This window comes from Pempheris klunzingeri, chromosome 18 (genome assembly GCF_042242105.1).
Source record: "Pempheris klunzingeri isolate RE-2024b chromosome 18, fPemKlu1.hap1, whole genome shotgun sequence".
Taxonomy (NCBI): Eukaryota; Metazoa; Chordata; class Actinopteri; order Acropomatiformes; family Pempheridae; genus Pempheris; species Pempheris klunzingeri.
In genome coordinates, this window is record NC_092029.1 from 1,479,612 (window position 1) to 1,499,885 (window position 20,274).

The 20,274-nt window shown below is 43.8% G+C and overlaps 2 protein-coding genes across 2 annotated transcripts; one reads left to right on the forward strand and one right to left on the reverse strand.

Moving 5' to 3' along the window:
* The first annotated feature begins 2,271 nt into the window (after window positions 1–2,271).
* Window positions 2,272–14,974, forward strand: LOC139217625 (NLR family CARD domain-containing protein 3-like). Its single transcript, XM_070848997.1, is given in 8 exon segments — window positions 2,272–2,368; window positions 7,008–7,293; window positions 7,403–9,197; window positions 9,293–9,466; window positions 11,297–11,470; window positions 11,915–12,088; window positions 13,011–13,057; window positions 13,919–14,974. Coding segments are annotated over 7 exon segments (3,276 nt in total). The 5' UTR covers window positions 2,272–2,368; window positions 7,008–7,016; the 3' UTR covers window positions 14,554–14,974.
* Window positions 14,975–15,111: 137 nt separating this feature from the next.
* On the reverse strand, window positions 15,112–20,126 carry LOC139217606 (NACHT, LRR and PYD domains-containing protein 3-like). Its single transcript, XM_070848975.1, has 2 exons — window positions 19,845–20,126; window positions 15,112–17,874 (listed from the first exon to the last, which is right to left on the reverse strand). The coding sequence occupies exons 1-2, from the start codon at window positions 20,119–20,121 to the stop codon at window positions 16,895–16,897; spliced, it is 1,257 nt and encodes a 418-aa protein (XP_070705076.1). The 5' UTR covers window positions 20,122–20,126; the 3' UTR covers window positions 15,112–16,894.
* Between the last annotated feature and the right edge of the window lie 148 nt (window positions 20,127–20,274).

Consider the following 20,274-nt stretch of genomic DNA (forward strand, 5'->3'; position numbering starts at 1 on the left):
AGTAGCCACACATGGAACATTTCATTTACAATTTTAATCTGAAATCTTTGCATTTGATGCTGTTGGACAGGTTAGAAAAGTGGGACTACTTTGTGCCGACTGATCATTTTAAATCTGAGCAAACAAAAATAACGTGTGGGGTTCCTCAAGGGTCCATTCTCTGACCTCTTCTTTTCATCGTTTATATGCTTCCCCCTGAAATTAAAGCCCACTAATCGAGCCATAAATCATCAGTTCATTAAATCAGCCTCCTCCCACCTTTTAAAAAAACAGCCAGAATAAAAGATGTTTGTCCAAACGAGACACAGAAACTTATTCACACATTTATCTTCATCACATCGCTGAAGATGCTGAAATGGCGAATGAATGTAGCTGAAAAGCTGAATGCACAACTGCATCATAACGAGTAGCAGAAAAGCTAGTGGAAGTAGTAGTAGTACTGCTAATGTGTTAATACTAGCAGTACCAGTACAGGGAGCAGTAGCACTAGTAGTACTAGTAGTACTAGTAGTACTAGCAGTACTAGTCCAAGCCCTCGGCTCCAGAGCTGAACCAAAGTCACTGTGAGCAGCAGCAGACTTTGCTGAGATGAAGATTCACTTTACACATGAGGAGGTACGAAATTAAGTCAAAATAAATATATAGAATAAAATATTAAAGAAATAGAGGAAGCTTCAGAGCCAAAGTAACATCAGAGTGAATGAGGAAGCTGAATGGTTTCCTGTTGCTTTGGAGCCGATAGTTCAGACAGCTGAAACGGTGTCGGGCTCTCAAACAGGACACACTTCTCCACCTTCTGATGGTTAAACTGTGTAGAAAAAGCTGAACATGAGGACGTTCAAGGGGCTGAAGAGAGGAAACTGTTGAAGCAGCAGAAAGGCAGAGGCCGTCTCGCGCTGAAAGGAGGAAGCAGAAGCCTTTCAAAGGGAAGAAGAAGAGGATTTTTACAATCCACCCACAGACTTCAATGTTTAAAAACCCTGAAAAAATGTGTTTCCAGCAGCGTCTCAGAACAAACTGACCTGCGATCTGGTTCTCTGCAGATCTCCAGGTGGAGAAGCCCTTCGATAGTGATGTTATGTGCTGTGATGATGCTTTGAAGCGTGTCGAGTGTGAAGTGTGTCACAAGGTTTGCAGTGTTGCCAACTCCTCAGTGAGGAAAGCAGGTATTAAGTAAGCAAGCAGGCTATTTCCTAAAAGTCGGTAAATGGCGTCACCATCTAATTTGCATAATGTGAAATTTGCATGTAGTTGTCATGGACGCTGTAGGAGAGAGGAATAACATCGTGGGAGACAAAAAGTAAGTAAAAGACAAATCAGCCACAAATTAACTTTCTTCTGTTTATTCTACTAATAGGCCGTCACTTCTCACAGTAACTTCATGACTTAAATAGTTTGTCTAGACCCACATTGCATAAGTTTTCTCCTGTATTGTTAAATGTCAGAACATCAAAATGTCCTCATCCAGGTTTGGGACCAGCAAAGTGTTGGTTTAGTTTCCAATTAGTATCCATTTCCATCCTGCTCTGAGCTCTGGGCGGTGACTGAGAACAGGAGACTGTGGACACGAGGTCAAACAGGCCACGTTTCTTCTTCTTCTGCTAGTTTAAATGTAAACTGTCCAGCAGCTGTCAGCCATCACAACTGAACTGCTGCTACGACTTCCGTGTTTTGATCAGCTGACCCAAAGACCCGGATGCAGGCTGTTATGGTTGTAAGTCTCGCGAGATTTCAGTAGGTGGTGACGTTTGTCCAAAATAAGTACTGATGTGATCTGACTTTATGCGATCATTACTTATTAAACGTGGAAGAAAATAAATATCTTGACAATACAATAATATTACAATAATTATGATTATTATGATAATATATAATATTTATGACAATTTCATAAGTACATATAAGCACAAACATAGGCCTTCTTTACATATATACATGCATACATGCATAGACACCAATGATAACATGTTCTATAAATGTATATATTTATAGGCTTTGGATAGTTGTTGTGCAGTTGCTGTGTAGAAATGGTCTGACAGAGTGCAGAGAACAGCTTGATGCAGCAGTGGCATACAGAGGAATCAGGAAAGGAGACAGTGAGGAGTGTTTAGAAGGAGTGAATGAGTATTTTTCCTTTGACACAATACCAAGAAAGCATTCTCTGCTTTTCCAGCCTCTGTCAGGTAAAGGACAGGAAACTTTTTTCAACTCCGATGTAAAGAGGGTGCGTCCTCAGATCACATGCACAGAGACACACTGACGAGGAAGGAATGAGCAGCTTCCTCTTTCCCGGTGTTTCCTGCACACATGAAGGTTGAAGGTTGAAGATTGAAAGCGTCTGCGAGTCGACCTGAAGTCACTTCAGCAGGTAAGAAACGTACCAGAGGAATGTGTAACTGTTTGATCATCAGGATCACTGTTTGACTCAACTGTGGAGAGGTTTTAACAAATGATCTGGAAATATCCATTTGGTGCGACTGATTTATTGTGTAATTTTATACACTTCCGGTGTTTCAGTTCAACAAGTGACCACGTTAACTGGCGACCGTCAGCCGAATGCGTCTGTTGTTGTCGTAGTTACGGCAGCTGTTGAAATCAGGAAATCGGGTCCGTAGCTGGCTGTGTGAATGTCTCTTTGTTTAGTTTTCATCACAATGTCTAAACATACTGATCTGAGTCCACTTTAGAGTCGTACCTGTGGAAACGTGTCTCATAGTGGTGTGGGGTCACGTTTTGAACGCTGCTTGCTGTAACGGAAAATGTTGAAAACAGGAAGTCGACAAGCCGAACCTTCCTGTGATTGTCTGTTTTAATAAATGGAAAAATATCCTAAATACCCGTCGTTTTCAGTCTTGTTTGAGTATTTGTAATGTAGACGCCCCACCCTCCACACACACACACACACACACACACACACACACACACACACCTTTTTAAATGTGAAAAATTAGTTGTTTTATTTTACGAGATTCGAACTCGCGCCATTGTGGGAAAATAAACAAACGGCAGGGACATTCTGTGTGCGCCACTATCATTACAGGGCCGCAATATTGACCTGTCATATAATAAGACATATAGGACACAGGCAGCGGTCTCTGGAAGACAGGAGGAAGCCAGACCAACTTGTGACCACACCGCCCAGTGCTGAGTGACACCGTCTCACTATTTCGTTAGTCTGCGGCACAATAAAACAGCCCGTTACACCAGTTCTGTCAACCTGCAATTCTGCTACACCGGCAGCCTGTTGCAGCAGCTCCCGCTAAATGTTGGTGTTTTCTTCTCTGTTATTGATTTTTGCACTGGTTGGCATTGTTTGGCATTACTTCTACATCATGAATGTACATGTTATACAGTACAGGCCAAAAGTTTGGACACACCTTCTCATTCAATGCGTTTTCTTTATTTTCATGACTATTTACATTGTAGATTCTCACTGAAGGCATCAAAACTATGAATGAACACGTGTGGAATTGTGTACTTTACAAAAAAGTGTGAAATAACTGAAAACATGTCTTATTTTCTAGTTTCTTCAAAGTAGCCACCCTTTGCTCTGATTACTGCTTTGCACACTCTTAGCATTCTCTTGATGAGCTTCAAGAGGTAGTCACCTGAAATGGTTTTCCAACAGTCTTGAAGGAGTTCCCAGAGATGCTTAGCACTTGTTGGCCCTTTTACCAAAGGCATAAAGTTACTGATGACACATTCTCTTTATATATTAAACAAAATAATCTTTTTATTTTTACCTTTTACATTTTCAAAATAACAGAAAAGGAAAAAGGGGCCGCAGCAAAAGTTTGGGCACCCTGCATAGTTAGTACCTAGTAGCACCCCCTTTGGCAAGTATTACAGTAGTACAGCTTGTAAACGCTTTTTGTAGCCAGCCAAGAGTCTTTCAGTTCTTGTTTGAGGGATTTTCGCCCAGTCTTCCTTACAAAAGTCTTCCAGTTCTGTGAGATTCCTGGGCCGTGTTGCACGCACTGCTCTTTTGAGGTCTATCCACAGATTTTCAATGATGTTTAGGTGAGGAGACTGCGATGGCCATGGCAAAACCTTCAGCTTGCGCCTCTTGAGGTGTGTTTAGGATCATTATCCATTTGTAGAAGCCATCCTCTTTTCAACTTCAGCTTTTTTACAGATGGTGTTATGTTTGCTTCCAGAATTTGTTGGAATCCATTCTTCCCTCTACTCGTGAAATGTTCCCCGTGCCATTGGCTGCAACACAACCCCAAAGCATGATTGATCCACCCCCATGCTTAACAGTTGGACACGTGTTCTTTTCATGAAATTCTGTGCCCTTTTTTGTCCAAACATACCTATGTTCACTGCGGCCAAAAAGTTCTATTTTAACCTCATCGGTCCACAGAACTTGTTTCCAAAATGTAACAGGCTTGTCTAGATGTTCTTTTGCAAACTTCTGACGCTGAAGTTTTTGTGGTGAGGACGCAGGAGAGGTTTTCTTCTGATGACTCTTCCATGAAGGCCTTATTTTCATTTTCAGAGTGCTAGGCAACTGCTTGGAGGAACCCATGGCTGCTGATTGTTGGGACATGGTTAGAGGAGTCTGGGTATTTATAAAGCTTTGAAATTTGCATCACCTGACCTTTCCTAACGATGATTGTGAACAAGCCATGACCCTAACAGGCTAGTTAAGGTCTGATACCTTGGTCAAAGCTATCTGTGAAGTGTAAACCATTTCAGGTGACTACCTCATGAAGCTCATTGAGAGAACACCAAGGGTTTGCAGCGCTATCAAAAAAGCAAAGGGTGGCTACTTTGAGGAATCTGAAATATAAGACATATTTAGAATTATTTCACACTTTTTTGTTAAGTACATAATTCCACATGTGTTCATTCATAGTTTTGATGCCTTCAGTGAGAATCTACAATGTAAATAGTCATGAAAATAAAGAAAACGCATATTATTATTATTGTAATACATAATTTTTTATACATACTTTATATATATTTATATTTTTACTTTGTGTTTGAAGTTTATTCTTATTCTTTTGGAGCTGTGTGTAACAAAAAGCAATTTCCCCCTGGGGATTATTAAAGGAATTCTGATTCTGATTCTGATCATGAAGTTCTGGAGGAGTGTGGGAGCATTGTTTACACTTGTGAACAGCTGATGGCGTTACGGCAACCAGCGCTGCTGCTGCTGCTGCTGCCTGGAGCGAGGCTGCACATCCTCGAGGAGCTCCGGAGGAAACGCCGGGGCTGCAGGGCTGGAGGCAAGCTCACGGCAAAGAAGAGGAAATACAAAAGAGAGTTCACCTGCGCCATTATTGTTGCTGTTTACATCCCGACCGGACTGTACGCTCCTTCCCCAACAACAAGCCCTGGATCACCAGCGACCTGAAGGAGCTTCTCAACAAGAAGAAGAAGGCTTTTAGGGCTGGGGACAGGGATGAGTTGAAGAGGGTGCAGCGTGACCTGAAGGTGAAGCTGAGGGAGTGCAGGGACTCCTACAGGAGGAAGCTGGAGGCCAAGCTCCAGCAGAACAACACCAAGGAGGTGTGGGCTGGTATGAAGGATCACTGGCAGCGTGGAGAGGGCCAACGAGCTGAACTGTTTCTTCAACAGGTTTACTTCACAGTCTCCTGCTGCCCCCTCCTCCTCATCCTCACTTCCCATGATGCTTCCCCCCCTTCTCCCCTGCAATCCCACCCAGTGAGCCCCACAGACCCAACTCCCCCTTCACAGACAACTGCCCCAACTCCATCCCTGGCAGCATCAACCCCAGTATCATCAGGACCTGCACCAGCCAGCGGTCTCCTGTCCTGTGTCGCCTCTTCAACCTGAGCCTGGACCAGGAGAAAGTACCAACACTGTGGAAGACCTCCTGCCTGGTTCCGGCGCTCAAGAAGTCGTCTCCATTGGACCCAAACGACTACCGACCAGTTGCCCTCACTTCCCATGTGATGGAGGTGCTGGAGAGGCTGGTCCTGAACCATCTGAGATCGCAGGTGAGACCATCACTGGACCCTAAGCAGTTCTCCTACCAGTCTCATCTTGGTGTGGATGATGCTGTCGTCTACCTCCTGCAGAGAGCTCTCTCACATCTGGATGGTGTTGGGTGCACTGTGAGAGTCACATTCTTTGATTTCTGCAGTGCATTCAACACCATCCAGCCTTTCCTGCTGAGAGAGAAGCTGCAGGTGATGAGTGTGGACGCTCCCACCATCTCCTGGATGGAATTGTGCTGTCTCCTGTTCTGTTCACCTTGTACACCTCAGATTTTAAACACAACTCCGAGTCGTGTCACTTACAGAAGTTTTCTGATGACGTGGCAGTTGTAGGGTGTATAAGAGGTGGAGGGTACGGAGGAGTACGGGGCTCTGGTGGGTGATTTTGTGGAGTGGTCTGGTCGGAATCATCTGCATCTCAACGTGGCAAAGACCAGGGAGATGGTGTTCGGCTTCAGGAAGAAGAGGACAGCTACACAGCCCCTGAACCTCCTGGGAGAGGACATTGTCACCGTGGAGGAGTACAAGTACCTGGGCATCCACACTGACAACAGACTGAACTGGAGGACCAACACTGACACTGTGTACAAGATGGGGATGAGCCGCCTCTACTTTCTGAGGAAGCTCAGATCCTTCAACGTGTGCAGCAAGATGCTGGAGATCTTCTCCCAGTCTGTTGTAGGCAGCGCCCTGTACTGGGCAGTGGTCTGTTGGGGGAGCAGCATCAGAGCCGGCGACACCAACAGACTGAATAAATTAACTGACAGAAACTGATCAAGCTCTGTGACTGGCTGCAAACCGGACACTTTTGAAGTGGTGGTGGAAAGAAGGACCACGAACAAACCTGACCACCACTTCACCCACTACTGGACAGACAGCGGAGCAGCTTCTCAAACAGATTGGTTCAGCTCCGCTGTCACAAGGACGGATACAGGAAATCTTTTCTGCCATTTTCTTAACATTGATTATCAACCTGTGCTTTCATGAAATGTTAAAATTATAAACTGCAGTATCTTAAAACAATCTTTTGTATCTTGACAGAGAGGCCAGATGGCGACACCTCAACAGGTCCTCTTGGGAACTTTGGAGGATTTGGGAGCCGAGGATTTTAAAAAATTCAAGTGGTACCTGCAGCAGAAAGGAGTCCTGGAAGGCTTCTCACCAATCCCAAAGAGTCGACTGGAGGATGCAGACAGGATGGACACAGTGGATCAGATGGTGAAGACCTACTGTATAAACACCATCAAAGTGACCAGAATGGTTTTGATTTTGATGAATCAGAATGCTCTACTGAAGAATTTACCAAACACCATCTCAGAACCTACAGGTAGGTCATTAAAAAGGGATATGACAATGTAAGATATTGTAATTTACATTTTGATGACTCATGTTTTCCCTGCCATCCTCTGAATTGTGTCTCATTTTAATTCATTCAGAGATTCTTTCCAAGTGCCAGCATAAACTCAAATCCAACCTGAAGAAGAGGTTTCAATATGTGTTCGAGAAAATCATAAAAGCAGGAAATTCAAAACTTCTACATGAGATCTACACTGAGATCTACATCATGATGGAAGACACAGGAGAGGTCAACATGGAACATGAGATCAGACAGGTTGAAACAGCATCTTGGAAACCTGCAACAGTAGAAACAACCATCAGCTGTGAGGACGTGTTCAAAGCCTCAGATGGAAGAGAGGAACCAGTCAGAAGAGTGATGACAAAGGGAGTGGCCGGCATCGGGAAAACAGTCTTAACGCAGAAGTTCACTCTGGACTGGGCTGAAGACAAAGCCAACCAGGACATACAGTTCATGTTTCCTTTCACCTTCAGACAGCTGAATGTGCTGAAAGAGGAAAAGTGCAGCTTGGTGGAACTTGTTCATCGATTCTTTCCTGAAACCAAAGATGCAGGAATCTTTAGGTTTGAAGAGTTCCAGGTTGTCTTCATCTTCGATGGTCTGGACGAGTGTCGACTTCCTCTGGACTTCCTCAACAATGAGACCCTGACTGATGTGACAGAGTCCACCTCAGTGGATGTGCTGCTGACAAACCTCATCAGGGGGAATTTGTTTCCCTCTGCTCGCCTCTGGATAACCACACGACCTGCAGCAGCCAATCAGATCCGTGCTGAGTATGTTAGCATGGTGACAGAGGTCAGAGGGTTCACTGACCCTCAGAAGAAGGAGTACTTCAGGAAGAGATTCAGAGATGAGGAGCAGGCCGACAGAATCATCTCCCACATCAAGACGTCCCGAAGCCTCCACATCATGTGCCACATCCCGGTCTTCTGCTGGATCACTGCTACGGTTCTGGAGATTCTGCTGAAGAACCCAAAGGGAGGAGAGCTGCCCAAGACCCTGACTAAGATGTACATCCACTTCCTGGTGGTCCAGTCCAAAGTTAAAAATGTCAAATATCATGGAAAATCTGAGAGGGATCCACATTGGAGTCCAGAGAGTAAGGAGATGATCAAGTCTCTGGGAAAACTGGCGTTTGAGCAGCTGCAGAAAGGGAACCTGATCTTCTATGAATCAGACCTGACAGAGTGCGGCATCAATATCAGAGAAGCCTCAGTGTACTCAGGAGTGTTCACAGAGGTCTTCAGAGAGGAGAGCGGACTGTACCAGGACAAGGTGTTCTGCTTCGTCCATCTGAGCGTTCAGGAGTTTCTGGCTGCTCTTCATGTCCATCTGACCTTCATCAACTCTGGAGTCAATCTGCTGTCAGAGGAACAGTCAGCATTCTGGTGGTCTTTTGGAGCCAAAACTAAACCCACACATTTCTACCAGAGTGCTGTGGACAAGGCCTTACAAAGTCCAAATGGACACCTGGATTTGTTCCTCCGCTTCCTGTTGGGTCTTTCACTGCAGACCAATCAGAATCTCCTACGAGGTCTGCTGACTCAGACAGGAAGTAGCTCAGAGACCAATCAGGAAACAGTCAGATACATAAAGGAGAAGATCAACAAGGATCTGTCTCCAGAGAGAAGCATCAACCTGCTCCACTGTCTGAATGAACTCAATGATCGTTCTCTAGTGGAGGAGATCCAACAGTCCCTGAGATCAGGAAGTCTCTCCACAGATAAACTGTCTCCTGCTCAGTGGTCAGCTCTGGTCTTCATCTTACTGTCGTCAGAAGAAGATCTGGACGTGTTTGAGCTGAAGAAATACTCTGCTTCAGAGGAGGCTCTTCTGAGGCTGCTGCCAGTGGTCAGAGCCTCCAGCAAAGCTCTGTAGGTGGATGGATCACTGGATATATTCATTTCTAGTCTTTATATTTCATGAAGAAGAAAGTCTACCATTGTGTTTATCACTGTCTCTTCCTCAGGCTGAGTGGCTGTAACCTCTCTGAGAGAAGCTGTGCAGCTCTGTCCTCAGTTCTCAGCTCCCAGTCCTCCAGTCTGACAGAGCTGGACCTGAGTGATAACAACCTGAAGGATGCAGGAGTGAAGCTCCTGTCTTCTGGACTGGGGAGTCCACACTGCACACTGGAGACTCTCAGGTCAGAGATCAGCTGTTTGTTATCAGCTGATTAAAACGTTAGTTTACACTCAGGTTAATGCTGATGAGAAGACTCCACATCTGAGGGATCATTCTTCACATATAACTCTCTGAATAATGGTACCAAACAAACAGAACAGGAAAGGAGTTGTAACTGTAACTCTGAATTGTTTCTATTGGTTTGTATAACTGCATCAGTGTTCTTGTGTGTCTTTCTGTTTTTGATGTATGTCTATGAGCCAGCGACTCAGTAGATACCAACTTGTTCTCATTACCAGGTCGTCAAAGACACGTCCCTCAGCGTCTGGTACTGAGGCACAAGGCACCCTTCAGCTGCAGCATTAGATGTTCAGAAACATTCTTCACTCCCATGTCATCAAATGCTGACCTCTGTTTAGCTTCTGTATGAGATTCACAGGACTCTGACCTCGCCACAGGTCTACTGGACCTTCATCATGAGGCAAGAATGATGAACACCTGGTTAAAAGATGGTTTGGGTGAAACTGTCTCCTGGCTGAAAGTTCAGTGTCTGACCGATTCATCCATCCATCTATTCATCCATCCATCTATTCATCCATCCATCTATTCATCCATCCATCCAATCTGACCCCCTTCCTTTGCAGACTTTCTCACTATTTACACTACATTGCCCTCTAGCGTCTCGCACAGACACTTCAGGGTGCCTTGTTAGTTGGTATCAGACACAAAAGGAGTCAACAAAACGACAATATTTGATGACCTGTTAATGAGAACAGTCTGAGAATAGGTGTAGATTTTCTTGCAGTTCTTTTTTCATAGAGAAATTGTACCAACTCTTTCCTGATTCCAGGCTGTCAGGCTGTCTGGTCACTGAGAAAAGCTGTGCTGCTCTGGCCTCAGCTCTGAGCTCCAACCCCTCCCATCTGACAGAGATGGACCTGAGTAACAACGACCTGAAGGATTCAGGACTGAAGCTCCTGTCTGCTAGACTTGGGAGTCCACACTGTCCACTGAAGACTTTCAGGTCAGAGATCAGGTGTTTGTTATCAGTTGATTAAAACGTTAGTTTACACTCAGGTTAATGTTGATGACTCCACATCTGAGGGATCATTCTTCTCCTAAAGCTCTCCGAAAAATAGTATCAAACAAACAGAACAGGAAAGGAGTTGTAACTGTAACTCTGAATAGTTTCTATTGGTTTGTATAACTGCATCACTGTTTGTGTGTGGCTTCCTGTTTTTGATGTATGTCTATGAGCCAGCGACTCAGTAGATACCAACTTGTTCTCATTACCAGGTCATCAAAGACACATCCCTCAGCGTCTGGTACTGAGGCACAAGGCACCCTTCAGCTGCAGCATTAGATGTTCAGAAACACCGATCTGGCCCTTCACTCCAAACATTTCTCACTCCCATGTCATCAAATGCTGACCTCTGTTTAGCTTCTGTATGAGATTCACAGGACTCTGACCTCGCCACAGGTCTACTGGACCTTCATCATGAGGCAAGAATGATGAACACCTGGTTAAAAGATGGTTTGGGTGAAACTGTCTCCTGGCTGAAAGTTCAGTGTCTGACCGATTCATCCATCCATCTATTCATCCATCCATCCATCCATCCATCCAATCTGACCCCCTTCCTTTGCAGACTTTCTCACTATTTACACTACATTGCCCTCTAGCGTCTCGCACAGACACTTCAGGGTGCCTTGTTAGTTGGTATCAGACACAAAAGGGGTCGACAAAACGACAATATTTGATGAGCTGGCAATGAGAACAGTCTGAGAATAGGTGTAGATTTTCTTGCAGTTCTTTTTTCATAGAGAAATTGTACCAACTCTTTCCTGATTCCAGGCTGTCAGGCTGTCTGGTCACTGAGGAAGGCTGTGCTGCACTGGCCTCAGCTCTGAGCTCCAACCCCTCCCATCTGACAGAGATGGACCTGAGTAACAACGACCTGAAGGATTCAGGAGTGAAGTTCCTCTGTGCTGGATTGAAGCGTCCACACTGTACACTGGAGACTCTCAGGTCAGAGTTCAGCCACATATCAAAAGGCCTTTTAAATACTGCTTTACTTTCACGTCAGTGTTAAAGAAATATGGTGTGAAAGACTGTCCTGATAACATGAGTGCAGCTGTGACTTGGTTGTTAAAACAGGTTGATGGTTTCATCAGTGACTCTTGCTACATATCAAAGATGCGTATTTCATTATTCCTAAATCTGTTCTGTCCTTGAATCCTTGAGATTTCTTAGATTTCTGAAGCTGATTGATGGGGAACTTTTCAAACTAATGAAATGAAAACATCAAGACTATCATTAAGTTGTCTCTTTGTGTTGATGACTGGTACTTGACCATTTTGAAAACTAATTCCATGCTGTCATTTATGATTATTCTTCTTGATATGATTATGTTTTAGGCATGTCCTCAAGATAGAGTAGGTGTAGATTTTGTGATATTTTTCCTGATTCCAGGCTGTCGTTCTGTCTGGTCACTGAGGAAGGCTGTGCTGCTCTGGCCTCAGCTCTGAGCTCCAACCCCTCCCATCTGAGAGAGCTGGACCTGAGTTACAACCATCCAGGAGACTCAGGACTGAAGCTGCTGTCTGCTGGACTGGATGATCCACAGTGGAGACTGGAGACTCTTAGGTATGAACAGAGCTAAAACCTGGTGTTCGTGCTCTCAACAATCTGTGTGTGAATGTGTAATCTATACATATAAAACAACTTCCACAAACACAGAAAAAGATTTGTAAACTCAAATATTTTGCCAATATAACATGGATCAGAAAACATAAATTCCAGAAATAAAAACAATATAATTCAAAAGTAGTGTAACAAGTAGTTTAACACATTACTCTACACAGGCAGTAAGATTGTAAAGAAACGTATTACTTTCAAATGAAAGTATCATGAAATATTTTACATTTTGTAAGTAACTTTCCCAACATTGACATGGCAGACGTTGCATGCTGGGATTCTTGTGTTTGAGGCTTGTGTGAAGAAGTTATTCTGACTAACAGCACAGTAGCTGTTTGCTCACCTGCTGTCGCTGCTGCAGCTTCCAGTCCTCACTAGATACTGAAGGTTAAACATGAAGATAAGGGAGGGAAAGACGTCCAGCTTCCTTGTGCTGCTGCGTCAGAAGCAGAAGTATTTCTGAAGAAGCAGCACAAGCCCACGAGCATCCTCAGACAGAAGTGTGTGTGCTAGAAAGTCTCCAGAACAAATGAACACACACTAATAATCAGTGTCACATTAACATGATTAAACACTGAACGCATCATTTATCGCTGGTTGTTTTCTCATCAGCTCGTAGAGACGGCGTGCTCTTACTTTGGTGGGACGTTTGTCTGAAATTCAAGGATTCACAAATATCTGTTTGAAAGTTTTAATGTTGGGAAGATGTTCACAAACGCTTTTCATTTCTCTGTAGATTCATTTGATATATTCACAGGTTTTATTGTGGAAGTTGTGTTTTATTTGCAGAACATGTTCAGTAATAATACTGAGACAAACCATCTCTATAGAAATGTTCCTGTTTTCATCCTCTGACTGTTTCTTCCTGCAGGATGGACCACGGTGGAGAACACAGGCTGAAACCTGTTCCGTGGAAGTGTGAGTGTGGATTCAGACTCATTCATGAGAACAGAGCAGCTCACAATCTGATGTTTAAAGATATTTACAGACTCCACACTGCAGCCTTCTAGTCAGCTACAGATGACAACCTGTCACTTTGTTTCTTTGACTTATGAACATTTAATAAATATAGATGCAATTAATCGTCTTTATCAATCAACCTTTCTTTATATAGAGCTAATTCATAACCAGTGTTGTGACTGATACTGATCAATATGACTGGTACTGATCAATGTGACTGATCCTGATCAATATGGTAACAGTGAAAAACACGACAGTTAATATGTGAATAATTATAACAGGACTAATATCAGTAAAAAGATCCTCAGCAGTGATTCATGAAGTCAGAGAACCACAGCAGGAGAACCAGGACCTGTGGATCCTGGTCCTGGTTCTCCTGCGGTGGTTCTCTGGTTCCTGTGGGTCCTGGTCCTGGTTCTCCTGCTGTGGTTCTCTGGTTCCTGTGGATCCTGGTCCTGGTTCTCCTGCTGTGGTTCTCTGGCTTCATGAATCAGTGCTGAGGATCTTTCCACTAGTTGTAGTTCCTAAATATGGTCACTAGTTCCTGTGGTTCTATGTTCTCTGTGGTGGTCGGATCACAGAAGGTGTCCTGACATTTAAATATGATGTAATCAGCCCCACAAACTGTCATCAGTCATTGATCACCAGATCTTCTGCATCAGCTGAGTCCTGAGCCGTGACTGAGCAGAACCGGTTCACGCAGTGTAGAAGAAGAAGAAGGAGGCTCCAGCTGCTCGACCCTGAATAAACTAAAGTCAAAGCCAACAGTTGGATCAGCTGATAACCTGCTGCTGTTTGGTGTCTTCTTCTCTCCATCAGATTCCTGTGAACTCTCAGTGGACACAAACACAGTGAACGAATTCCTCAAACTGTCTGACAACAACAGGACGGTGACAATGATGGAGGAGGAGCAGCCATATCCTGATCATCCAGAGAGATTTGACTACTGTATTCAGCTGCTGTGCAGAGAAGGTCTGACTGGTCGCTGCTACTGGGAGGTGGAGTGGAGAGGAGAGGTGGATGTAGCTGTGAGTTACAGAGGAATCAAGAGGAGTGGAACCACTGAGGACTGTTTGTTTGGATTTAATGATCATTCCTGGAGTCTGATCTGTTCAGGTGGTGGTTACTATGTCAGGCACAATAACGAACAAACAACCATCACCTCTTCCTCCTTCTCCACCTCCTCCTACTCCCTCTCCTCCTACTACTCCTACTCCTCCTCCTCCGGTAGAGTAGGAGTGTACTTGGACTGTCCTGCCGGCTCTCTGTCCTTCTACAGAGTCTCCTCTGACTCTCTGACCCACCTCCACACCTTCAGCACCACCTTCACTGAGCCTCTTTATGCTGGCTTTGGCTTTGGCTTTGGGTGGTCTGGTTCCTCAGTGTCTCTGTGTTCTCCATAGGAGGGAGAGTCTCCTCCTGTTTCCAGAAACACTCTCAGTATGACCAGCTGATCACTGTGATCACACAAACAACTGAATCTGATCAAGTTGTTTGTGTTGTAATGGGAGCTGCTCGTTTTGCTTATTTTGGTTTGACAGAGTTTTAAAATGTGAGTCTGAGAGCTTCTCTTCAAACTGACTGTGTTCACCTTTCAGTGTTCTGCCTGCAGGAACAGAAATCTCCCCGTCGTGGGACTAATAAAGAAATATCTTATCCTACAGAACACATTTATCTTATCAAGGTGATGATTACTTCTTCAGGTGTAGAAATGTTTCAGCACTTTTCGTGTAAAGAGCTTAATACCTTTGTCTGATGCACGTGATGATGAATCTGATATGATGTTACTGTTCATATAGAAAATAAACCTGTGTTTGCTGTTTCCCAGTCATTGGATGGTTTGGATGGTTAAACACACCTGATCGGCCTGCTGGTGTGGATGATGTATAAATATGGCAGCTTTAATCAGACTTCAGCAGCAGGCAGTGAGTGTGCAGGCGTAACCACTTCGACACAGTAAAACATCGTCTTCCTCAATTAGAAAACCTTTAATATAACAGGAGAAAGTTCTATCAGAAATATGGAAATACAACCTTTAATAACCAAATGAATGAAACTAAAGCTGGTACAATAAATCTTTTTTGCACATTCAGTAAATAATAATACATAAATATGAATTATTATCATATACATATATATTTATAGTATGAAACTAAATGTCTGTGAAGATTCTCAGTCATCCAGCTCATAGTTATTCCACAACTGGACTTGTCCAAGGAATTAAATCAAAGTCCGAAGTCACTAGAAGAAAGGTGTGCACACACAGCAAGATCTTAATCTGCATCATAACGGGCAAATATTTGTCCAAAATAAAAGCACCTCCAGTATTGATGTGGTCTGACTTTATGTGATCATTACTTAGTAAATAAATAGACCACATGGTTTTGACAAATGTGGAAGAAACTAAATATCTTGACAATACAATAATTATAATCATTATGATAATATAGAACATTATGACAATTTAATCAATCAATCTTTATTTATATCGTGCCACAGAGCTGTAGTTGTAGTTGTAGGAGGTGACAGCAAACTTTTGCTGGGTCCATTTGGATACTTCCTTGGGCCACGATGTACCCCAGGAATGAGACGGAAGAGGCATGGAACTCTGAGCACGTCATTAAGTTCAAGCTTGGTGAAGATGGAGCAGTTCAAAGGCAGACGAGATGGTAAATGGTCTGTATTTGTATAGCGCCTTTCTAGTGATTTCAACTACTCAAAGCGCTTTACATGACATCCTCATTCACCCATTCACACACACATTAGTACAGGAGGGATCTAATTAGGAGGAGACTATTCTTTCATACGCATTCACACACTGAAGCCAGGCTTCATGGATCTCCCAGCAGGGGATGAGGAGGGGCGTATGCCTGCAGCCAGAGAGTCATTGACGTAGGTCTCCATGGCCTTTCTTTCTGGGGCAGATAAGGAGTACTAAAGTGAAGTAGTAGTAGAAGTGCCGGGTAGGAGGTCAATCGCACAATCATAGGGACGCAAAGACAATCTGGCAGTGAGTGAGTGGACCGGAGCTGCTTAAATGCTGGCTGGATGATGAGTGGAGATGAGACACAGCTGGGAGCAACAGGTGGAACTGATCAGTAGATGGGGGGGTGTGGCAAGGTGGTGAGAGAGACAGAGGTGAGAGGGAATCTCACAGCAGGCAGGAGAGCATGACTGAGTGCTTGTGGTCTACCAAACAAACAAATTTTCATTTGGGACCTCGCAGGTTTGACGAGTCTCGACGAGCAGGTCCATAGAACATAGCCAACATATCAGGGGTCAGGAGGATGAGGACCTTTCTTCCTCGTTTGCCTTTGATCTCAATTCTTTGGAAATACTTGCAAAGCTTCCTCACTAACTCGGACAGAGCGAGCTCGACATCCAGATGAGTGGACGAGGCTTCTCTCAGCGAGAAAGCATTCAGTGGCATCTTTGAAACTTCCCCTTCTCTTCTGCGGTTGAACAGTATGACTTCACACAGTGTTATTTTTGCCAGTTCTGACTCCAGAGTTGATGAAGGTCAGATGGACATGAAGAGCAGCCAGAAACTCCTGAATGCTCAGATGGACGAAGCAGAACACCTTGTCCTGGTACAGTCTGCTCTCCTCTCTAAAGATCTGTGTGAACACTCCTGAGTACTTAGAGGCTTCTCTGATATCGATGCCACACTCTGTCAGGTCTGATTCATAGAAGATCAGGTTCCCTTTCTGCAGCTGCTCAAACGCTAGTTTTCCCAGAGACTCGGTCATCTTCCTGCTCTCTGGGCTCCAGTGTGGATCTGTCTCAGATTTTCTATCATACTTGATGTTCTTCAGTTTGCTGAACCACCAGGAAGTGGATGTACATCTCAGTCAGGGTCTTGGGCAGCTCTCCTCCATCTGGGTTCTTCAGCAGAACCTCCAGAACCGTAGCAGTGATCCAGCAGAAGACTGGGATGTGGCACATGATGTGGAGGCTTCGGGACATCTTGATGTGGAAGATGATTCTGTCGGCCTGCTCTTCATCTCTGAATCTCTTCCTGAAGTACTCCTCCTTCTGAGGGTCGGTGAACCCTCTGACCTCTGTCACCATGCCAACACACTCAGCAGGGATCTGATTGGCTGCTGCAGGTCGTGTGGTTATCCAGAGGCGAGCAGAAGGAAGCAGATTCCCCCTGATGAGGTTTGTCAGCAGCACATCCACTGAGGTGGACTCTGTCACATCAGTCAGGGTCTCATTGTTGATGAAGTCCAGAGGAAGTCGACACTCGTCCAGACCGTCGAAGATGAAGACGACCTGGAACTCTTCAAACCTAAAGATTCCTGCGTCTTTGGTTTCACTAAAGAATTGATGAACAAGTTCCACCAAGCTGCACTTTTCCTCTTTCAGCACATTCAGCTGTCTGAAGGTGAAAGGAAACATGAACTGTATGTCCTGGTTGACTTTGTCTTCAGCCCAGTCCAGAGTGAACTTCTGCGTTAAGACTGTTTTCCCGATGCCGGCCACTCCCTTTGTCATCACTGTTCTGACTGGTTCCTCTCTTCCATCTGAGGCTTTGAACACGTCCTCACAGCTGATGGTTGTTTCTGGTCTGTCTGGTTTCCTGGAAGCTGCTTCAATCTGTCTGACCTCATGTTCATTGTTGACCTCTGCAGCCCCCCCCTCTGTGATGTGGAGCTCTGTGTAGATCTGGTTCAGCAGCGTTGGGTTTCCTGCTTTGGCGACGCCCTCAAACACACTCTGGAACCTCTTCTGCAGGGTAGACTTGAGTTTTCGCTCGTGCTCAGCAAGAATCTCTGAATGAACAAAAATGAGACATTAGTGATAAGATGGCACAACAAATGTATCAGCAAATACAGCTGGACTCAACATTATTGAATCCACATCACAAATTAGTAACAAGTACAGTAGTAGTATCTGCAAAATCTACAAACTTTCAACTGTCTTAAATGAGTATGACAGGTGGTTTCTCCAAATTCAACACAACATGCCACTTTTTTGGCAACTGCAGTCTCTAAACTATTCAGCCCCTTCCTGACAAGTATCTTTAGTACTTAGTAGAGCACCTTTTAGCTAGTTTAGTTTAATCTGAGGAGCTCATTCCTCATGAACAACAGCCTCCAGCTCTTTATTATTCTTGTGTTTATGTGCTGCAACCTCCTTCTTCAAATCTCACCAGAGATTTTCTGTGGGAAGTCAGGTGACTGTGACGGCCACTCTGGTGTCTTACAGGATTTTTCCTAAAGCCTTGGTGGACTTTAAGGTTTGATTGGGATCATTGTCCTGTTTGAAGGTCCAATGATGCCCATGCTGCAGCTTCCTCAAAGACGGCATGATGTTTTCTCCTGTATTTCCTAACACTAGATTGGGACTGCGAACACTCCATGCCTTTAGTGTCTTGCATTTTCCTTGTTTGTTTTGTCTCAAGCACACTTAATGCAATTAATCAAAGGCCTCATTAGCTGCATCAGGTGTGCTTGAGACAACACCTGATTTGAATGATTAGCTTGCTTCCAAGATTTCTCCTTTTTAAAAGCTCTTAAATTACTCTTGGTCTGAGCTTTTGGGAATAATTTTCCTTGGGTGACCCTTCCAGGAGCCTTCCCTCCGAGAAACAACTTCCAGGGTCCCTGAAGTAGACAAACTCCTCTACCATATTAAGGTGGTGACTCTTTGAGGGGTTCCTCTAGATCAAGGGTGTCAAACTCAATCAAAGAAAGGGCCAAAATTTAAAACACGGTCTAAGTCGAGGGCCAAACGGGCTCAACATTTAGTGAAGACTCTAAAAGTGACTCTTTTATTATAGTATATAATATAATATATATATATATATATATATGCATATATCATATTTCTGGATTTTTTTTATATATATATATATATATATATATATATATATACACTACTCACAAAACGTTAGGGATATTCGGCTTTCAGGGGAAATTTCAGGATGAACCACCACCAATACATTTCCTGCTTCAGGTAGAATTGGTATTTAAACAGTCCTCCTCATCCTGCTGTTCACATTCTGACATCATGAGACCAAGACGACACTTAACAGCTGATCAGCAGCACCTCAACACTGGAGGCTTCAAACAGGAAGTCCTCAGACGGAGGTGTTCACTGAGCTTAGAGGGTCACAGAGTGTCATCAGGAGGTTGGAACAGTGATACAGAGACTGGAAGAGTCACAGAAAGGAGAGGAGTGGACGTCCTTTGGCCACGTCCCAATTTTACCTTTACCCTCGTTTACCCTCCACTGTTGGTAGATTTTCTTTCAATAAATTGTTTAAGATGAGGGAACTACCAGTGCATGCTGATACTTAAATGTCCTACTTTCATGATATAATATCACTGTAGCATTCACTTTTTACATTTTCCATACATTTCACCTGAAAGTCGAATATCCCTAACTTTTTGTGAACCCTCTCTCTCTCTCTATATATATATATATATTTTTTTTTTTTTTTTTTTTTTTTTTATTTATTTATCCAGAAATATGAATTTAAACTTAACTTAACTTAACTTCAACAACTTTTCCTCAATAAAATAAATAGAATTTTAAATAATCTTTTTATTTCTTGTACTGTCCTCATGTTTTGTCTCATAGTGTCGTCTTATATTTAGATTCTTTAATTATGACCTCATCAGCTCCACTAACAAGACACACAGGTTCACCTCCGACAGACAAACAGGTAAAACTCTGCCCCCCACCTGCTGAGAAAGTCTGAGAAAGTACTCTGTCAAATACCTTTCTAATGACCTACCTGTTGGTTCTGAGATGGTAGGTGGGAAATTCTTCACCAGATCATTCTGATTAATCAAAACCAAAACCATTTTGGTCACTTTGATGGTGTTTATACAGTAGGTCTTCACCATCTGATCCACTGTGTCCATCCTGTCTGCATTCTCCAGTCGACTCTTTGGGATTGCTGTGAAGCCCTCCAGGACTCCTTTCTGCTGCAGGTACCACTTGAATTTTTTAAAGTCCTCGGCTCCCAAATCCTCCAAAGTTCCCAAGAGGACCTGTTGAGGTGTCGCCATCTTTTTCTCCTGTAACATTCAAGAACATACTAAAAGAACATTGGGGAAGCCCAACCATAACAGATCAATGCTCATTCACTTCTTAAAGTCTCGTAGAGGGAGTTTGTCTGTCCTGAATTAAAGTGGAGAGACGGAGCACACAGCAGTGTCAAA